Raw genomic sequence first — 22,095 nt, 5'->3', positions numbered from 1 at the left:
AGGCCATGCACCCACAACGGTTTCTCTAGCTGGGCCATTCTTATAAGTTCTTCCATTACTACAACTGCAAGTTCGATAATCAATGGTTTATCTACCTCAGTAGGCCCGGAGAGTGATCTCAGGAGGGCTTGCTCAGGGTCCCTGCTTCGATCTCTTCGCATCTTACATAGTGAGTCGTGATGCTTCGGACGCCAAGGTGGTGATGATGGGGCAAGTTATCTGAATTCGTGCTTTGAAAGAGAGATTTGATCGAGACGTGTGAGTGGCACCATATATTTTTGTATTTTCTTTTTGTGATGTGAAACTTTTGAAATGAAAAGAAAATAGGTTTTTTAACTTACTTGGCCTCAGGTCTATCTATTGCTTTGAAAACATGAAGTTTGAATCAATCCTAAATTTTTCATCATTGGCCAAATAGTAGTTTTGAAAATATTTGAATTTTTGTGATTTATCTATGTCGAATAAATGAACATTTTTGAAAAACCTTTGTTACTTCAATGATTTATGTGTTTTTACCAACTACTGAGGATATAGATGTCAATACCTCTTTGGCTCTTTTTAGAGTCATCCTCAGTATCTCAATACTGGGTAAATATCGATTGAACGTGGGACTTGGGATTTTAGGAAATTTTTGCCGTTCACAGTTTATACTCATGCGTAATATTTATTGACAGTGTCAGCATTGATCGGTTGCGGGAAGACTTGTCCATCCATTTCTATGAGAATCAAAGCTCCTCCCGTCATTACCTTTTTCACGATAAATGATCCCTCGTAGTTTGGTCAAAATTTTCCCCTAGCTTCTTCTTGGATTTACAAAATTTTCTTCAAAACAAGGTCTCTTGGCGAGAAATCTCTAGGTTTGACATTTTTGTTGTAAGCACGAGCTATTCACCATTGGTAAATTTGCCCATGACAGATAGCTGCAAGTCGTTTCTCCTCTATTAAGTTGAATTGATCAAACCGAGCTTGAACCTATTCTGTTTCGTCTAACTCTACTTCTTTTAAGATCTGGAGGAAGGGAATCTCAACCTCGACGGGTAAGACTGCTTCTATTCCGTATAACAACGAGTACGTAGTTGCTCCAATCGAGGTTCAAAATGAAGTCCGATAAGTGTGAAGAGTGAAAGGCAACATGTCGTGCCAATCCTTGTATGTAACAGTCATTTTCTCGATGATTCTTTTAATGTTTTTGTTGGCTGCCTCGACGGCTCCGTTCATTTTGGGTATTTAGGGTACCGACTTATGATGAGTGATCTGGAAGTCTTCGCACATCTTGATCATATCCTTGTTCTTGAAGTTCCTAGCATTGTCCGTTACTAATCCGCTGGGAAGCCCACTTCGACAAATGATGTTGTTCTTGACGAACTTCAATACATTGCTTTTGGTGACATTGGCATATGATGCAGCTTCTTTGTGAATAATTGATAGCGACCAGGATGATGCGATGTCCATTTGAAGCTTTTGGAGAAATCTGCCCAATAACGTCCATGCCCCAGAGTGAGAAGGGCCAAGGAGTAGTCATGCTGTCCAATTCTGAAGGTGGAGCGTTGATCTTATTGGCATAGATCTGGCAGAGATGGCATTTACGAACGTGCTGATAGCAATCGTTTTCCATTGTAGTCTAATAATATCACATTCTCATGATCTTCTTGGCAAGCATGTGACCATTCATGTGAGGTCCGCAAACTCTACCATGTATAATTTCGATCAATCATTTAGCCTCTGCTTCTGTAACGCAGCGAAGAAGAACCTTGTGATGTGATTTTTTGAATAAAGTCCCGTTACTTAGGAAAAATTGACCTACCAATCTCTGGATAGTCCTCCGTTCATTTACCGTTATATCTAACGGGATGGTTAGATCTTCTGAGTATGCCTTGATGTCTGAATACCACGATTTCTCCTCGGGCTCTGCTATATCCACTGGTAAACAATAGGATGGTTCGTCTTGGACGCCAATTTCCATAGGATCGATGACTAGGTCCTTTGAAATACTGATCATGAAAGCAAGCGTGGCTAGTGCATCTGCAAACTGATTCTTGGCTCACGGCATGTAAGTGAATGAGATCCTGGTGATGTTTGAACTTAGTTCTTCCAAAGTACTTATGGTAAGGGACTAATCTTTGTTCTCGAGTCTTCCATTCTCCAGTTGTCTGATAGACCACTAGACTTGAATCTCCGAATACATCGATTTCGTCTACTTCCAAGTCAATTGTTGCTTTTAACCCTGCGATACATACTTTCATACTCTACCTCATTATTGGAACATTGGAATTTCAATCGGATGGCAATCGGAACATGAGATCCATCTGGTTTGATCAAAACTGCCCCTATTCCATTTCCTTTCTGATTTGCAGCTCCGTCGAAATACATCTTCCAATCTTACTCTTCATCACTATCTTCAACTTCTATCAACAGGATGGCTTCATTTGAAAATTTTGTCTTTAATGGCTCATAGTCAGGTAAGGGATGCTCAGCTAAGTGGTCGGCAATGGCTTGTCCCTTTATGGCCTTTTGAGTGACATAGGTGATGTCAAACTCAGATAATAGTAATTGCCATTTTATGGTGCGACCTGTCAACGCTAGCTTTTCGAAGAGATACTTGAGAGGGTCCATTCGAGCAATAAGCATAGTAGAGTAGCTGAGGAGGTAATGGAGCAATCGTTGAGATGTCCAGACTAGTGCACAACAAGTCTTCTCAAGCGTCAAGTACTTTGCCTCATCGTCGGTGAACTTCTTGCTGAGATAGTAAATGGCTTGCTCTTTTCGACCTAACTCGTCATGTTGCCCCAGTACACAGCCCATAGATGTTTCTTGCACTAAGATATATATTAGTAAGGGTCGCCCTAGCGTAAGAGGAACCAAGACTGGCGGATTGAGCAAATATTTCTTTATCTTGTCGAAGGCTTCCTAACAGTCCTCGTTCCACACTTTTTGGTACATCTTTTCTCACTAGTTTGAAGATTGGTTCGCAGATAGGCATGAGTTGCGTAATAAATCAGCTGATATATTGTATTCTACCCAAAAATACTCTGACGTCCCTTTCTGACACTGGTGCTTTCATTTCAAGAATGTAATTGGTCTTTGCTGGATCTATCTCAATCATCTTCTACTGATGATAAAGCCTAATAATTTGCCTGACGTTGCCTTGAAAACACATTTTGCCGGGTTGAGCCTTAGACTGTATTTCCTTAGCCGATCGAATAACTTTCTCAAGTTTATCAAATGATCTTCATCCAAGTTAGACTTTGCAATCATATCATCCACATAGACTTCCATTTCCTTGTGGATCATATCATGGAATAAGGCCGTCATTGCGCGTTGATAAGTTACCCCGACATTCTTGAGTCCAAATGGCATGACTTTGTAATGAAAAGTGCACCAGGGTATGATGAATGTTGTCTTCTCCTAGTCTTCTTCTATCATTTTTATCAGATTGTAGTCTGAGAAACCATCCATGAATGAGAACATACCATGCCATGTTGTGCTATCGACTAGAGTGTCAATGTGGGGTAGTGGAAAATCATCTTTAGGACTGGTTTTGTTCAAACCCGATAATCGACACACATTCGTACTTTCCCATCCTTCTTTGGTACCAGAATCACATTGGGTAGCCATTCAGGGTACGTGGAAACTGCGAGAAATCCTGCTTGGAATTATTTCATTACTTCGTCTTTGACTTTGAGTGTCCATTCTAGCTTGAGTCTTCTCAACTTTTGTTTGATTGGCTTGCTCCCAAGAGCGATCATCAGCTTATGAACGACGAGATGTATGTCTAAGCCCGGTATATCTCTATAGGACCAGGCGAAAATGTCTTGATAGTTACACAGTAGTTCAATCATTCCTTCTTTCTGTTGAGAGGTTAACAAGGCTCTGATTTTTACAACTTCAGTGCCGAGATTAACCGAGTCTATATCCTCAATGTTTGGCTTAACACCTTTTTCATGTCGTTCTAGAAGGTCTTTGATTTCTTTAGGAGGATATTCCACTTCATCCTCAGACTCTTCCTCAATTCCCATGAGATTGAAGTCATATTCATCCCTTTCATATTCTGTTCTGTCTAAAGGTCCATTCGATTGAGATAAATCCCTTAAATTTTGAGAAAACTTTTTTTTTTAATTTTTGGAAGATATATATTTTTTTAAGATTTTGAAAGATTTTTATTTTTTTATTTTTTGTAAACTTTTTGATTTTTTTGATTTTTGAAGAATTTTTTATTTTTTTGGTTTTTGAGTGCTATTCTCTGGACATCTGAAATAAAAAGAGCAATCATGCATTAGTAAAGATAAGGAGCCCTCAAAAAAATATTTACTCGAGGACTCGGGCTCATTATGATCCTCGGGCAAACTAATTTTGCCTAACGGCAGTTTTTTTTTTTTTTTGAGACCTCAGCAGCCTCGAGGATTAGAGGGAATTCTTCCCAATTGTTCAAGGTTTCCCCTTCTCTAAGGGGGCGGATGAGATAAGAAAGTGATTTGTTAGGTGGTTTGGTAGGTGGTTCGGAGACAACCATAATCTCTGATTGGCAGTTGTCAGGGTCGGGCTTAGGCCCTCTTAAGTTGGGTGGAATAACGACTGATGCCCAGTCGATGCCTGTAGACACCTCAATTTGAACGGGCCACTTCTCGAAAGGGCCCAAAAATATCGATTTAAATGGGCCAACGGGCCTTAAGGGCCCAACTCATTGAAAATGAACATTTTTACCAAATCGAGGCCCCTAAGACCTCTCAATGGTTTAGGAGGCCACCAAAAGGACTCGGCCTACCTTACGACTTCCCAACATTCACCGCTCCGCTTCCAAAATAAAAAACGTCAAATTTTCGATAAATTTCACCAACGGGCCTAAAAAGCCCGATTCGCCAACACGTGGCATTTTTGATCAAACTAAAATCTAAAAAAATTAAAAAATTAAAAATGTGAGACTTGGGATGCCTACCCCTCCTCTACTATCACCGCTCCGCCTCCGTAACCCAAAACCATTTCTAAAACCCAAGCCCAACACTACAAAGCCCACAAATCATTAACCATATCCAATTCATTATCCAACCCACAACCCTAACCCATAAACCACAACCCACATCAACCAATCACTCTTTTATCATCAAGAGATGACACATGTCATCACCCCATCTCACCTCCCTCACCCAACCACCTACCCCATTAATTTGCTTTAAATCCCATCTACCCACACATCAACCCATCACCTTTTCTCTCAAATCAAACACATCTACCCACACCCCTAACCTATACCTCCCCTAATCTACTCTCATCATTCCCTACAAAACCTACATCTACAACCTAAACCTACACCATCCTCTCAAGTCAAACACTCAACCTCTCCCATCAACCTATCCCAACCCTTCATTTCCACCCACCTTAACACATGGCATCATCTCCCTCACCCTCCCAAAATATCATCAACCACCCATTTAAATCCTCCATGCTCTTAAATCAAATCACAACCACCATCTTAAATTCACCTCACCAAACACTCCACCCAAATGGGTTGGGTAGGATCCAAACCATTTGGGTCAAAACTCACCCATTTAACCCCCCTTACCTAAATACCCTCCAATCTCCTCTAAATTACACCCACTTCTCTCTCAAACTCATAACCATTCTACCCATTTTCTTCACTTCACCCCATTATATCCCTAAAATAACTCCTAAACATCTATAAATACCCTCATCCTCTTCCCAAAAAGGGCCCCCAACTTCTCATTACAAAACTTCTCCCCAACACTCTCTCTACTAACAACCATCATCAATTCTCACCAAGTTTACCAACTCTTTCACACAAATCCTCTACAAGTCTCACTAAAACAAAAGAAATCCCTACTCTCTCTAATCACTTCTTCCCATTCTCATACTCTCATATTATACTAAGGACTCAAGAAGACTCAAGCAAGAAGAAGAAAAGAAGAAACAAGATACAAGGTGGGTTTGAAGCACACCCCCTCTCTTTCTCTAACCTTCTACTCTTTCCCTCTTCTAACACCCCCTTCTTCTATTTTATTTTACCCCTTTTGATGATTGGGCCCCAAGGCTAAGGTTCATAAGGGTCATTTCCATTAATGAAATGACCCTATGATCAAGCCGAAAATGAATCCCTACTTAGGGAACATATGCACCCACGTGGCACATTTTTTTCACCTTCTTTTAAAAATAAAAAATGATCGAGTTATTTGAGGTTACCGCCACGTGGCGGGGAGGAAAGGGTGCCTAACACCTTCCCTTTTCTTCAACCGAGCCGCTTACCCAAATCTCGAGGTTTGACTACCCCTTATCCATTGTGAGTCACTAAAATGCCAAAAATCTCATCTTTTGGAAAATGTACCCCGGGTGACCATTCACACCCACTTCCAACTTGAATGGTGGCGACTCCAAATCATTGTAGATGTAGTCATCATAATGACGAAATCACGCGTCTACAGCTTGGCGACTCCACTGGGGAGTAAAGACTCCACCCTCGTGTCAACTCGGTTATTTTGGTAAAAAAGGAAATGTTTCAATTTTTATTTTTATTTTTTATTTTTGCAAGCTAACAATACTTGTTGTGTTTGTTGTAATTATTTTTTAGGTAGGTTTCCTTTATTTACTTACTCACTTGAAAAAAAAAAAAAAAAAAAAAAAAAACCGATTTTCACTTTATTTCCCCGATTATGTCTTTTTAAGCATGTATATCACCAAACAAATGAAAAAAAAAAATTTCTTTTTTGGCCCAAGCCAAAAACCAGAGGCAATGTGCCTCAAAATGAGTATAAAAAAATAAAAAAATAAAAAAAATAAAAAAAAAGTCGTTTTTCTTCTTTTTTGGCCGAATGGACAGTCGAACTTAAAATGATCATAACTTTCTCGTCCGATCTCCGATTAGCTATTAGTGCATATCGATTTGGGGTAGAACAAAATTTTCTACCAAATGTGACAAAGTCAGCAACATTTTGACAACTCAGAATCGGTTTTTGAGCTCATTTACTATCGTTTACGCTACCATTTCCGTTTGACGTCTCGTCGCGATACAAAATGAGTAGGAAAGAAAAGCATAAAAAAGGAAAAAAATTTGGCCCAAGCCAAAAACCAGAGGCAATGTGCCTCAAAATGAGCACATAAAAATTTTTATTAAAAAAAAAAAAAATTAATTAAATTAAAAAAAAAAAAAAAATTTTTTTTTTTTTGCTCAACTTGTTCCTTACATCAGTCTTGGAAACTTTCCTCTTGGAACTTATTTTTATTTTAAGTTTTAAAGCTTCAAAAGATCAAACGGATCATCTTTCTCAAACTCAGGGCGTACCGCTCGCCACTTTTTGATTGATCAAAATGAAAATTCAAAGTGATCATCGGTTGGACTATAATGAAAAAAGAGAAGTCCTTTTATGATTAGTTCATTCGTAAAATTGAAAAAAAATAATGAAAAAAAAAAAAAAAAAATTGATTGGTTGATGATGAATGTGCGACTCTTACGGACAAATTATCTAATAGGCTATGATCTGGCCAACGGGCCCACTCATCTGAAAAATGCCCCGGGCGCACCCTATCCTATTTGCACACACCACTAGCACGTTTACTTTACTGTATTGCACGCTTGCATGTCCCTAATAGCCAACGTGGCACTAGTGCGTGGCCCGGTCTCCTCGGAGATGCGACGTCATTCATGAAAACCACAACTCCAATCACGTACCGTAAGGTATATAAAACTGGGGAATCAATACCGTTTGATCAGGTGATTCTGAAAGGTATTTGATACACCCATGTTGGAGCGACCTGAGCCTTTGTCCTATTGTAAGCCGCACGGTCACATGTCCCGATTGCCAACGTAGTACTAGTACGTGGTCGGTCCCCTCGCGGGATGCGAAAACCATTTATGAAAGCTACAACTCTTGACTCGTACCCATAGGTATATAAAAGATAATCCAAGTACATCAATTGCACTTCTTGGTCAAAACCAGTGCCTAAGCAAGATCCTGCCCCGCTGTACCCTACTGTACGAGGGGGATAGATTACGTCTATTCTAGACGAGAGGTACTTAAGCGGGCCTTTGCTCAGCATCGTGCGCCACCTCTCAACTGGGGATCAAACTGGCTATTTTTGGCTTCAGAGAAGTGAATTGAAGTTTTAGATTATCACCTATACGGTATATCAAACCAAGTCACCACGTACCGTCTGATTGAGTACGCTTGAGAGGTATATAGGTGTGCTTGGGCAAGAGTGGCCAGATAAAAATGCATTGCAGTAGTAAGCTTAGAGTCTAGAAGCCTTCCCTGTAAGTCACAACTCGAACTTATCGCGGGTGTTCCCGGGTTGTTGAAAGAAACTTGATGATTGATGTATGCGAATGATCAAAGTGTATGATTGTCCTCAAGGGTCAAAATTTTGTTTTCAGAAATTAAAGGGGTACACCGACCCAATAAAGAATCCAGTTCTTGCAAAAATTCAATAATGACCCAGTCCATCTCGATCCAATGATCATGATAAGACGGGCCATTCAAATCAAAATGAAAATCAAATTTTCAAAAAAAAAAAAAGTGTTTTCAAGAAAGTGTTTTCCATAAGAACAAAGAGTTTCAAAAGAAAAGTAATTTTTACATAGACCTTGGAAATGTACTGAACTATTCTCTTGTGTCAACTCAGGATGCTGGCTGCAGGCAATAACCCAATCGACCAATTGGTCAAAACAACTGTCACTGGGATGCACACCGTAGAGAAATTCAACTTTGCAAAATTCATGTTGAGATGCGCCTTGTACTTTCACGAGTTTGAGATAGATTGGAACCTTTTGCACGCTATGGCTAAGCGTTGGAATCCTTATCTTCACATCTTCCACATTGGGCATATGCACTTGTGTCCTACTCATGAAGACTATTGTGGTATCATGGGGATATCTACTTCAGGTCCTCTAGTCAGGCCTTCATTGAAGACAGGATATTCTGGTGATCTCGCCACAGGCCTAAACATTTCAAAGGAAGAAGCCAAGGCCTTAGTCCGTAACGGGAGATTGGATTTAGTACCCTTATTGAGTCCATACCACTCTCGTAGTCATCCCATCAATGTAAAACCAGAAGCTTGGAGAGCCACTAGAGACTATCGATTATGTTTAGGGATCCTAGCCCAATACATACTGACCTCCAAAAGCGAGGGTCAAACTGTTCCTGAGTCTTTCATAGACATAGCTTCCCAGCTCTCTAGAAAAGCCAATCCCGTACCTCTTATTCTAGCTGAAACCTTCTCAGGTTTGGATGCCATAAAAAATGGTGAGGGAAGGGATTTCAAAGGAAGCCCTCACCTACTTTACATGTGGCTCTGCGACCGTCTCAAAATTGTGGACATTCCTTCAACCCTCGAGTATAGGCCAGAGCACTTTTCCAAGAGAAACATGTTAGTGCGTCACAACTCAGTCAAGGCTTGGGGCAAATGGTTGGATTCTCGTCTTGCACGTCATATTGGTTTGAGATGCCCTTGGTGGATGACGGACTACCCTGTTTTAGGTACCAAAGGATCCTATTATGTCCGTTTGATCGGACTAGATGAGACATCTTTTTACCAACCTGCTTTGATCCCAGAACAGTACGGAGTACCTATAGAATTTTCGCTACCTCAACCCAAACAATTCTTTTCTCCCGAACCATTGACTGAAAAGTTAGTGCATCTCATTGAGAAGGCGTGGAACAAACGCACCTTAGGGTATCCAGATGGACCAGCAGAGTTCAAAGAGTCAGTCGTTAGAACTAAAAGAAGCAAGCCTAATTGTCCCAGCAATCCTGATGACGATCAAAACAAATCCAAGCGTCCATGTAAAAGAATGTAAAACAGGATTATTTGAAAGTTGTAATTCAATGAAAATCTTATCTGTCAAACAATTTTCAATAGTTCAATGAAATTTCTTTCAGTATATTTGTGGATAATCATGGCATAAATGAATTGTTTAATGGGTTGGTGTACAAAATTCAAAATGTAATCTTCTTTTTCAAAATGTCTTACCGACTCCGTGTCGATGCCAGCTCCATGCTGATGTAATCATTTTAAATTTTACCGACTCCGTGTCGATGCCAACTCCATGCTGATGAAATCATTTTAAATTTTACCGACTCCGTGTCGATGCCAGGCCCGTGCTGATGAAATCATTTTTGAATTTTACCGACTCCGTGTTGATGAAATCGTTTTTAAAATTTGTACCGACTCCGTGTCGATGCCAACTCCGTGTTGATGAAATCGTTTTTAAAATTTGTACCGACTCCGTGTCGATGCCAGCTCCGTGCTGATGTAATCGTTTTTAAATTTTACCGACTCCGTGTCGATGCCAACTCCGTGTTGATGAAATCGTTTTTAAAATTTTACCGACTCCGTGTCGATGCCAGCTCCGTGCTGATGAAATCATTTTAAATTTTACCGACTCCGTGTCGATGCCAGCTCCGTGCTGATGAAATCATTTTTAAATTTTACCGACTCCGTGTCGATGCCAACTCCGTGTTGATGAAATCGTTTTTAAAATTTGTACCGACTCCGTGTCGATGCCAACTCCGTGTTGATGAAATCGTTTTTAAAATTGTACCGACTCCGTGTCGATGCCAGCTCCGTGCTGATGTAATCGTTTTTAAATTTTACCGACTCCGTGTCGATGCCAACTCCGTGTTGATGAAATCGTTTTTAAAATTTGTACCGACTCCGTGTCGATGCCAACTCCGTGTTGATGAAATCGTTTTTAAAATTTGTACCGACTCCGTGTCGATGCCAGCTCCGTGCTGATGTAATCGCTTTTAAATTTTACCGACTCCGTGTCGATGCCAACTCCGTGTTGATAAAATCGTTTTTAAAATTTGTACCGACTCCGTGTCGATGCCAGCCCCGTGCTGATGTAATCATTTTTAAATTTTACCGATTCCGTGTCGATGCCAGCTCCATGCTGATGTAATCATAAAAAAAAAAAAAAAAAAAAAAAAAATCTTTACCGACTCCGTGTCGATGCCAGCTCCGTGCTGATGAAATCGTTTTTAATTTTACCGACTCCGTGTCGATGCCAGCTCCGTGCTGATGTAATTCTTTTTTACCAGTCCCGTGTTGATGCCAACATCACGTTAAGGTCGGCTCCAAGCCAAAGAACTCTTTCTTTAAAACTCGTTTGCTTTAAAATAAATAACTTTACCCGACCTAATGAAATGTCAAGCATTTTTTTGTAAATAAGATAGTAATGCTTGGTCTTCTGTACCCAAGGTGGCCAAACGAAAGAAGTACAAACACCCTGAGAAGCCTCCGTATTTCCTTCGATCTACATCAACTATGAGCAACTCAGAGGATCCACAACCTGCGACAAGTGAACTTGCCGAAGCTAATGCAATGATAGCGAAGCTCATAGAAACAACGAAAAGACAAGAACAAATGTTGATGGCTGTTTTTAGTAATACTAACTTCTTACAAGCGCAAGCCGCTCAGCACCAAGCATCTGGATCAAACCCGGAACCCCTTGAACAGACACGACCAGATCAACAGACCACCCCACCTCCTACGGTGCCAATGTATCAGGGCCCTCCACTTTACATCCCACAGAATCAACCACCCCCGGTGGTAATCCCAGATGATGAGTGTGACTTCAGGGTGCCTGAGGCCAAAAATGTCACTGATAACAAAATGGCCCAGCAGATAGAGTCTCTCCAAGAAGAGATGAGACGAATGAAAGGTGCAAATACTCTAGGAGGGACAAGATTCAGGGACCTTTGCTTTTATCCTAATGCACAGCTGCCGGCCAAATTCAAATGTCCGGAATTTGAGAAGTACAATGGGGTGGGGTGTCCTCTGTCACATCTAAAACTATACTGCGGATCCATGTGCCAATACGGCGAAGATGACAGGCTACTGGTGCAGTTGTTTCAAAGAAGCTTGACAGGGCCTGCACTCAAATGGTTTTCCGGATTGGACCATACGCTTATCAAAAGTTGGCAAGACTTGGCTGAAATGTTCTGGCATAATTATCGGTTCAACACAGATGTAGGTCTGGATCGAAATGATATGGCCAAGATGACTAGAAAGCAAAGGGAAACAGTAAAAGAGTACGCCCAGAGATGGCGGGAGTCTGCTTCACAAGTGAGGCCCGCAATGACTGAACAAGAGATGAACACCACGTTCATCTCAACACTAGGGCATGCCTTTTATACTCATCTAGTTGGACACACCACAGGCACCTTCTCAAATTTAGTTCAAGTGGCAGACCGGGTCGAGGACGGGATCCGGACTGGTTTAATATTTGACTTCACAGCCTTAAGCGCAGCGGCAGGGACATCGGCACAAAAGAAGTTCGTGCCTTTTGTCAAAAAGAAAGAGGAAGCTCAAGTCAACAATATACAACCCAGCCAACCTCTTTTCATTCAGGCACCAGTTCAGAGGCCGCAGGCACCACAAGTCCCTTGGGCGCCAGTACCTCGAGCTGCTTGGGCTCCAGCACCACAGAACCCCTTTCAGACAGTTCCTCTGCAAGCACAACCAGCACCACAGTATGGGCAAAACCAGCAGGCACGACCTAACAGGGTAAACAGAGTATTTACCAGATTGCCCATGACACTATCAGAATTACTGCCACTCTTACTCAGAGGAGAATATCTGGTAAAACGTCCACCAAATCCTGAGGCTGTGAAAGGGCCAGGGTACAACCCTAACCTGCTCTGTGAATTCCACATGGGTGCACCAGGTCACTCCACAGATCAATGCTGGCAGCTCAAGCATCAAGTACAGAACCTGATCGATAAAAAGGCTCTCATCCTAGATGGGCCTGCCAACCCACCCCAACAACAAAACATCAACCAAAACCCCCTACCTACTCACAATGGAGAGGGGAGTGGGCATAGGGTAAATGTTGTATGTGGAGAACTCGACTTCAATCCCTCGGATTTGATAGCACCTATCGGTGCAAAAGTCAGGGTACGCTTCACGAAGGAATCAAGGACGTCAACGGTTAACACAGTCAACCGTTATACAGATTCATCGCAGAATTCACAGCTACCTCTCAGAATGGCCAACCTCACTATCCATCCCCCTCATCAAAATACCGCTACCCGACCACCTTTAGTTATACCTTACGGATCACCCCATCATCAAAATTCAACCCGACCTCCCCTTGTTATACCCTACACACCACCATATTCCCAGGGATCAACTCGACCCCCTCTCCATATACCATACACCTCGTCTTCACGACCACCGCTCATCATCCCATACACTCCATCAAAACCATCGCCACCACCTCTCATCCTCAATGTAAAACCCGATCCACCTCCCATGACCATACACTCACCCAAACCATTCCCTTATAACTCTATCCAGACAGTTCCCTGGAGTTACGAGACAACCATCACCACAACCTCCGGGGTTGAAGCCATGAAGAAAGCAATGGTGGCCGACATTGAGCATATGACAAGGGCAGGGCGGTACAAAAAAATATCGAAAAATGGGGTGAAAATCAAGGAAGAAGGCAAAGGGGTGACCGACGAAGAGAAAAGAGAAGCAAAGGGAAAGGGTAAGCTGTATAAGGAGGAGAAGACGGAAGAAAAAGTGAAAGTGACAGACGAAGAAGCCACAGACTTTATTAAGCTCATCCTCAAGAGAGAGCATAATATAGTGGACAGATTGAACAAACAGCCAGCTCAAATCAGTATCCTAGGTCTAATACAAAAGTCAGAAGAATACCAAGAAGCATTACTGAGAGTTTTAGAAAAATCGCATGTACCTGCAACCACCTCACCTACGCAACTAGAACAAACGATTGGCCAGATAATGGCCCCCAATCCCATTATTTTCACTGAAGATGAATTTGTGCCTGGAGGAACGGGGCACGTCGAGCCACTAAACATCATGGTCATATGCAAGGGCATGATGGTTGCCAGGGTGCTGATTGATAATGGCTCAGCGCTTAATGTTTGTCCACTTGAAACCTTCCGGAAGCTCAACGCTGATTGGTCTCATGTGAAGCCCAACAACAAGGTCGTCCGAGGCTTTGACAGCTCAAGAAGAGACTCCTTGGGAGAGGTAGATTTACCCATCACAATAGGCCCGTGCACCTTCGAAGTAACATTTGAAGTCATGGAAATACCGACAACCTTCAATTTATTACTGGGCAGGCCATGGATCCACATAGCAGGGGCAGTACCTTCTTCTCTACACCAGAGAGTCAAATTCATCATGGGACAGAGAATGATATCCGTTTTGGCAGAAAACTTGATCCCGCCCGGCAGAGCTCCGGACGTGCCATTTATTGACATAGAAATGACGAAGGACAAGGCACTCTACCATTCGTACCAATTCGCGGCTGTCAATCACATCGAAAAGGGGAAGGAGAAGGTAAGAGCAAAGCTATCACGAGCAAACCTTATGATTGGTCGGATCATGAAGAGGGCAGGTTATCGACCCAAGCATGGGTTGGGACCAGGAGGAAGAGGAAGAGCTACACCGGTCGAAGCAAGAAAGGATACTCATTATTTTGGTCTGGGGTTTAGGCCCACAAAGAAGGATATAGCAGAAATGAAAGACAAAAAGAAAGAACTTCGACTAGCAAGAAAGCAAAATCGGGAATCGAATGTCTGGAATCTCGGCCGAGTCCCTCACATTAGCGTTAGCTTCTCAAAGTCTCATATCAGACCCGACAACCTATCGGAACCACCATTGGCAAAAAGGGCAAAAATGGTAAAAATCGCACCACTGCACTTTCAAGAAGACTCAGTTGTTGAGTCCCAACCATCCTTCGTAGAAGGCATTGATGTTTTATTCAATGGGGATTCCAACGAAAGTCTATCCGAGACCGTTTTAAAATCAACCAAAGTGGAAACTACCACGAACCAAGAGAAAAAATCACCATTTTCATCTGGCATTGACTGGGCATCAGTCGTCATCCCACCAAGCTTGGGAGGGACCATGCCCCAATCTGACAAAAATCAATCGGAGATCATGGTTATCTCCGAACCACCGACCAAATCACCCAACACATCACTTTCACATCTCATCCGCCCCCTCAGAGAAGGTGAAGTTCTGAACAATTGGGAGGAATTCCCATTGACCCTTGAGGCTGTTGAGGCCTCCAAAAAAAAAAACTCCGTTAAACGAATCTAGTTTGCCCGAGGATCATAACGAGCCCTCGTCCTTGGGTAAAGACTGTTTTGAGGGCTCCCTATCTTTATTAACGAATTCGCATGATTGTTCTTCTTATTTCAGGTATTCGAAAAGCAACAAAAAAACAAATATTCCTCAAAAAGCAAAAAAATCAAAAATTTATCAAAAGTCAAAAAAATCAAAAAGCTTTCAAAATTGTAAAAAAATAGATATTTTCCAAAAAAAAAGTTTTCAAGGGATATGTCTCAATCAAATGAGCACCTAGATAAAACAGAATTTGAAAGGGACGAGTATGATTTCGATCTTGAACTCGACTTTGACCTCATGGGGATCGAAGAAGAGTCTGAGGACGAAATGGAGTACCCGCCTAAAGAAATCAAAGACTTGGTAGAACGCCACGAGAAAGGTGTTCAGCCAAACATTGAGGATACAGATTCAATCAATCTTGGTACCGAAGAGGACCCACGAATTGTCAAGATCGGAGCCTTATTAACGTCACAACAAAAGGAAGAAATGATCAAACTCTTACAAGATTATCAAGATGTCTTCGCATGGTCGTACAGGGATATGCCGGGATTGGACACAGATCTTGTCGTGCACAAGCTACCAATTGCCTCCGGAAGCAAGCCGATCAAGCAGAAATTGAGAAGATTAAAGCCAGAATGGACCCTCAAGGTCAAGGACGAAGTCATGAAACAGTTCGAAGCCGGATTTCTTGCAGTCTCTACGTACCCTGAGTGGTTGGCTAATGTTGTCCCAGTACCCAAGAAAGATGGGAAGGTACGCATGTGTGTTGACTATCGGGACCTAAACAAGGCCAGTCCTAAGGATGATTTTCCACTTCCACACATCGACACTCTAGTCGATAGTACAGCAGGGCATGGCATGTTCTCGTTCATGGACGGCTTTTCAGGCTATAACCAAATAAAAATGGCGGAAGAAGACCAAGAAAAGACTGCGTTTATCACACCATGGGGTACTTTCCACTACAAAGTCATGCCATTCGGGCTGAAGAACGCAGGGGCGACTTACCAACGGGCAATGACGCACTATTCCACGATATGATCCACAAGGAAATGGAGGTCTACGTAGACGACATGATTGCTAAATCCGGTATTGAAGAAGATCATCTGGTAAATCTAAAGAAGTTGTTCGACAGGCTGAGGAAATACAGTTTAAGGCTAAATCCTGCAAAATGTGTATTCGGGGCAACATCGGGCAAACTACTGGGTTTCATCGTCAGCAGAAGAGGCATCGAGATAGATCCGGCAAAAACCAAGTATATCCTCGAGATGAAAGCACCCGTTTCAGAGAGAGATGTTCGGGCATTCTTGGGAAGAATACAGTATATTAGTCGTTTCATTGCTCAGCTCACGCCTATCTGTGAGCCAGTCTTCAAACTACTCAGGAAAGACACGCCAAAGAAGTGGAACAAGGATTGTCAGGAAGCGTTCGACAAGATTAAGCAATATCTGCTCAATCCACCAGTCCTAGTCCCTCCTACTCTAGGGCGACCTTTGCTGATGTACATCTCGGTACAAGAAACGTCAATGGGGTGTGTGCTAGGGCAACACGATGAATCAGGACGGAAAGAACAAGCCATTTACTATCTCAGCAAGAAATTTACCGAGTATGAAGCAAAATATTCAACACTTGAGAAGACTTGCTGCGCATTAGTCTGGGCATCTCAACGACTACGCCACTATCTGCTTAGTTACTCAACTATGCTTATTGCTAGAATGGACCCCCTGAAGTATCTTTTCGAGAAACCAGCATTAACAGGTCGCACTGCAAAATGGCAACTATTGTTATCTGAGTTTGACATCACCTATGTCACTCAAAAAGCCATCAAAGGGCAAGTAATCGCCGACCACCTAGCCGAGCACCCGTTGCCTGACTACGAGCCATTAAAGACGAACTTTCCTGACGAAGCCATACTAATCACTGAGGTTGAAGACGATAATGATGAACCAGGCTGGAAAATGTACTTCGACGGAGCAGCCAATCAGAAAGGAAATGGAATAGGGGCAGTTCTGATCAAGCCAGATGGATCCCACGTGCCAATCGCAATCAGACTAAAATTTCAATGTTCCAACAATGAGGCTGAATACGAAGCATGCATAGCAGGGTTGAAGGCAGCACTGGATCTCGAGGTAGATGAAATCGATGTTTTCGGAGATTCAAGCTTAGTAGTCTATCAGACGACTGGAGAATGGAAGACCCGAGAGCAGAGACTGGTCCCTTACCACGAGTATCTGGAAGAACTAAGCTCGCGCTTTGATAGGATTTCATTCACGTACATGCCGAGAGCTAAGAATCAGTTTGCAGATGCACTAGCTACACTTGCCTCTATGATCAACATCTCGGAAGACCTAATCATCGACCCTATTGAGATTGGAATTCAAGATGAGCCAGCCTATTGCTTACCCGTCGAAGTAGAAGAATCTGAAGAAAAGCCATGGTATTCTGACATCAAGGCATATCTTGAAGATCGAACACTCCCCTCAGACGCAACGCCAAATGATAGAAGGACCATTCAGAGGCTAGCAGGACAATTTTTCTTGAGCAACGGTATTCTGTACAAGAAGTCGCACCATGAGATCTTACTTAGGTGTGTGGCAGAAACAGAAGCGAAACGACTAATTGAGACTGTACATGGGGGAGTCTGCGGACCTCACATGAATGGTCATATGCTTGCTAAGAAGATCATGAGGATGGGATACTATTGGTCGACAATGGAAAGTGACTGCTATCAGCATGTCCGCAAATGCCATCTATGCCAAATATATGCCAACAAGATCAATGCCCCACCTTCAGAACTACATAATATGACTACTCCTTGGCCCTTCTCACTCTGGGGCATGGACGTCATTGGGCAGATCTCGCCAAAAGCTGCAAATGGGCATCGTTTCATCCTTGTTGCTATCGATTACTTCACAAAATGGGTAGAAGCTGCATCATACGCCAATGTTACCAAGAGCAACGTCATGAAGTTTGTCAAGAACAACATCATTTGTCGGTATGGACTTCCAAGCGGATTGGTAACTGACAATGCTAAGAACTTCAAGAACAAAGATATGATCAAAATGTGCGAAGACTTCCAGATCACCATCACAACTCTGTACCCTACAGACCTAAGATGAATGGAGCAGTCGAGGCAGCCAACAAGAACATCAAGAAAATAATCGAGAAGATGGCAGTTACATACAAAGATTGGCACGACATGTTGCCCTTTGCACTACACGCCTACCGACTTCGTTCAGAACTTCGACTGGGGCAACTCCGTATTCATTGGTCTACGGAATGGAAGCAGTCTTACCCGTAGAGGTTGAGATTCCCTCCCTCCGAATCTTAAAAGAAGCAGAGTTAGATGAGACTGAATGGATTCAAGCTCGGTTCGATCAGCTGAATCTGATTGAAGAGAAACGCCTTGCAGCCATTTGCCATGGACAGATCTATCAACGACGAATAGCTCGTGCCTATAACAAGAAAGTTAAGCCTAGGGATTTCTCGCCAGGAGACCTGGTCTTAAAGAAGATTCTGCCAATTCAAGAAGACGCCAGAGGAAAGTTCAGACCAAACTATGAGGGACCATTCATCGTACAGAAGGTAATGACGGGAGGAGCTCTGATTCTCACAGAAATGGACGGACAAGTCTTCCCACAACCGATCAATGCTGACACTGTTAAGAAATATTACGCTTAAGACCTGACCCTGAGATGACGAAAGGCCATTTTTTGTTATCCCAAACAAACCATCACACCCTAGTAAACCCTTTTGAGCCATCACGTTCGTTTCTTAACCTAAGACTGGGACAAGTCAACAACTACAAACAAAAAAAAAAAAAAAGATAGAAAAATCAAAAGCATCAAAAGTACTCCTGGCCCGCATGAGGATAAACTGTGAACGGCTAAAAATACAAAAAAATCAAGAAAGTCAAAAACTCGAACACTTGATCTTGGCTCGACCCAAATCTCCAGCCTAAACAAGTTCGAGAGACGTTGGGAGGAGACATAGATCACTTTTCCGAAACAAAAATAGACGAACCCCATGTTTATTCCACTTTAGATAAACTAAGATCCAGACCTTAACCTTTTTGTAACCTTCCACTACCATAAGCCTAAGCCAACATTTCGTCCTACTTAAAGTCCTTTTTGATCAGGAAATGTTCTAGGGCAACATAATGACAGTGGCAGCACCAATGATCTTGCAACTTGGTCCGGACCTCAAAGTCTTGTCAGTCGTTGGAAGACTCGAGAGGGGAATCCAGATCGGATATTCGAAAAAAAGAGTACTCGAAGTGTAGAGTAGTTGATCTTGCGGCTCAACTTGAGTTGTCGAACCACGAATAGTCGTCAGCAAGCTCAAGAGGGGAATCTAGATCTATTACTCAAGAAAAAGTACCACTACAAGAGTAGAGTCGTCGATCTTGCAGCTCAACTTACGTCACCAAGCCACTAAGACACAGAGATTCCGAGCAGAATTGTAATGAAAAATCTAGAAAAATACAAGCATGGTCTGAAAGGGCATAGTGAAAACCTGAAAGGGCACTATGAGTAAAAGAATCAGACTATGGCAAGATCAAAGCCACCAGCACGATGAAAATCCCAAAAAGGACGTCGATGCGTAAAAATGTGGAAACCGGGTCTGATGAAAACCGTAATTGGCATCAGAGGCAATAAAGGTTATATATAAAAAAATAAAAAAATAAAAAATAAAAAAAAAAACAACTCCTGGCCCGCAAGAGTATAAACTGTGAACGGCAAAATCTTTTCAAAATCCCGAGACCCAAAATAGTCTCCTTGACTGTGCTGGAGTTTGAAACTCACTGTTTTCTTCTTTCTGGCTAGCTTTGTTGACAGTGGTTCTGAAAGACTGTCGAGTCTGACTTGTGATTTTGGCAAAACTGACACTGATATGAGGAATCCTACTCAGATTCCAGACATTAGGCTCACGATTTTGCTTTCTGGCTAACCGGAGTTCCCTTTTTTTTGTCGTTCATTTCCATAATATCTTTTTTCGTGGACCTGAATCCCAAACCAAAATAAGGAGTATGTTTCTTTGCTTTAAGTGGCGTAGCTTTCCCTTTTCCTCCTGATCCTAACCCTTGCCTAGGTCGGTAACCTATTTTTTTCAAAACCCGGCCAATCATCAGATTTGCCCTTGATAACTCTGGTCTTTCTTTTTCTTTCCCCTTTTCAACATGATTAACTGCAGCGAATTGATAGGAGTGGTAGAGTGATTTATCCTTCGTCATCTTTATGTCGATAAATGGCACGTCTGGAGCTCTCCCAGTTGGAATGAGATTTTCTGTTAAGACCGATATCATCCTCTGTCCCATGATAAATTTGTCTATTTGGTGCAAAGAGAAAGGTACTGCCCTAGCAATATGGATCCAAGGTCTGCCCAGTAACAAGTTGAATGTTGTTGGAATCTCCATGACTTCGAATGTTACTTTGAATGTACAAGGGCCTATTGTGATAGGTATATCCACTTCCCCCAAAGAGTCCCTTCTTGAACTGTCAAAATCTCGGACGACCTTGTTGTTGGGTTTGACATGTGACCAGTCGACGTTGAGCTTAGGGAATGTTTCAAGAGGACAGACATTGAGAGCTGAGCCATTATCGATTAATACCCTGGCAACCATCATGCCTTTGCACATGAGCATGATATTCAGTGGCTCGATGTGGCCCCGCCCCTCTGTCACAAACTCACTTTCTGTGAAGATGATAGGATTGGGGAACCATGATCTATCCTACTGTCTGTTCCAACTGCGCTGGTGAGGTAGTAGTGAAGGTACATGTGACTTTCCTAGAATTCTCAGCAATGCTTCTTAGTGTTCCTCCAATTTTTGTAGTAGATCCAGAATGTTGATCTGAGCTGGCTGTTCAATTGATCCACTATATTATGCTCACTCTTACGAATGAGCTTAATGAAGTCTGTAACCTCCTTATTTGTCACTTTTGCCTTTTCTTTTCCCTTGTTGTCCTCATTCATCTTGCCCTTCCCCTTTTCCTTTTTCTCTTCTCGTCCTCCGTCCCCTTTACTGTTTCTTTTGCCTCTTCCCCGATGCTTACCCCTTTTTCCAGTACCCTCTGACACCTTCCTACTTTTATCATGTGGCCAATGTCAGCCACCATCACTTTTTTCATTATCTCGACCCCTGTTGATGTGGTTATAGTGGTTTCGTAGCTCCAAGGGACTGCTTGGTTAGAGTTGTATGGAAATGGTTTTGGTGAGCGTATGGTTATTGGGGATGGATCGGGTTTTACATTGAGGATAAGGGGTGGTGGTTGTGCTTTGGCTATTGTGGTAATAGGAAGAACTACTACTTGAGGGGTTGATGGAACATAAGGAATAACTAGTGGCGGTCGTGAGGATGAAGTGTAAGGGATGTAAAGGGGGGGTCGAGTCGTATTTTGATGACTTGGCGATGTATATGGTATAATAAGGGGTGGTCGGGTAGCAATATTGGGAATTTGGTGAGTGGTATGGATGGTGAAATCAGCCAGTTTGAGTGGCGGTCGCGAGTTTTGAAGTGGATTTGTTGTGTACTGATTAATGATGTGAACTATTGGTGTTTCTGTTTCTTTCGCTAGATGGATCCTGATTTTTGACCCGATGGGAGCTATCAAAGTTGATGGGTTAAAATCGGATTTCCCAATAATGACATTTATCCTATACCCACTTCCCTCTCCATTGTAGGTAGGTAGGGGATTTTGATTGATGTTCTGTTGTTGAATGGGGTTTGCAGGTCCATCAAATATGAGCGTTTTCTTGTCTATCAAATTTTGCACCTGGTGCTTGAGTTGCCAGCATTGATCTATAGAGTGCCAAGGTGCACCCATATGAAATTCACAAAACAAGCTGGGGTTATACCCTGGTCCTTTTGCAGCCTCTGGATTTGGTGGTCGTTTTGTGAGGTACTCTCCTCTAAGCAAGATCGGTAGCAATTCTGTCAGCGTCATAGACAATCTGGTAAATACCCTATTTACCTTATTGGGCCATGCTTGT

At 42.4% G+C, this 22,095-nt stretch overlaps 1 protein-coding gene across 1 annotated transcript in view; it reads left to right on the top strand.

Annotated features, from left to right (window-relative positions):
* Positions 1-4,676: 4,676 nt before the first annotated feature.
* The window catches only part of LOC147401522 (uncharacterized), an 18,834-nt gene continuing 1,415 nt past the window's right edge, over positions 4,677-22,095 (top strand). Inside the window, exons 1-3 of the mRNA XM_086444390.1 lie at positions 4,677-5,934; positions 11,203-13,315; positions 21,977-22,059. Of these exons, the coding sequence (XP_086300516.1) occupies positions 11,269-13,315; positions 21,977-22,059 (2,130 nt within the window). The 5' untranslated portion in view covers positions 4,677-5,934; positions 11,203-11,268. The remainder of the gene's footprint in view (positions 5,935-11,202; positions 13,316-21,976; positions 22,060-22,095) is intronic.

Source organism: Akebia trifoliata, chromosome 5 (genome assembly GCF_017979445.1).
Source record: "Akebia trifoliata isolate Shusen 1 chromosome 5, ASM1797944v1, whole genome shotgun sequence".
In the NCBI taxonomy this organism is placed as follows: domain Eukaryota; kingdom Viridiplantae; phylum Streptophyta; class Magnoliopsida; order Ranunculales; family Lardizabalaceae; genus Akebia; species Akebia trifoliata.
This window is presented reverse-complemented; position numbering and strand designations above follow the sequence as displayed.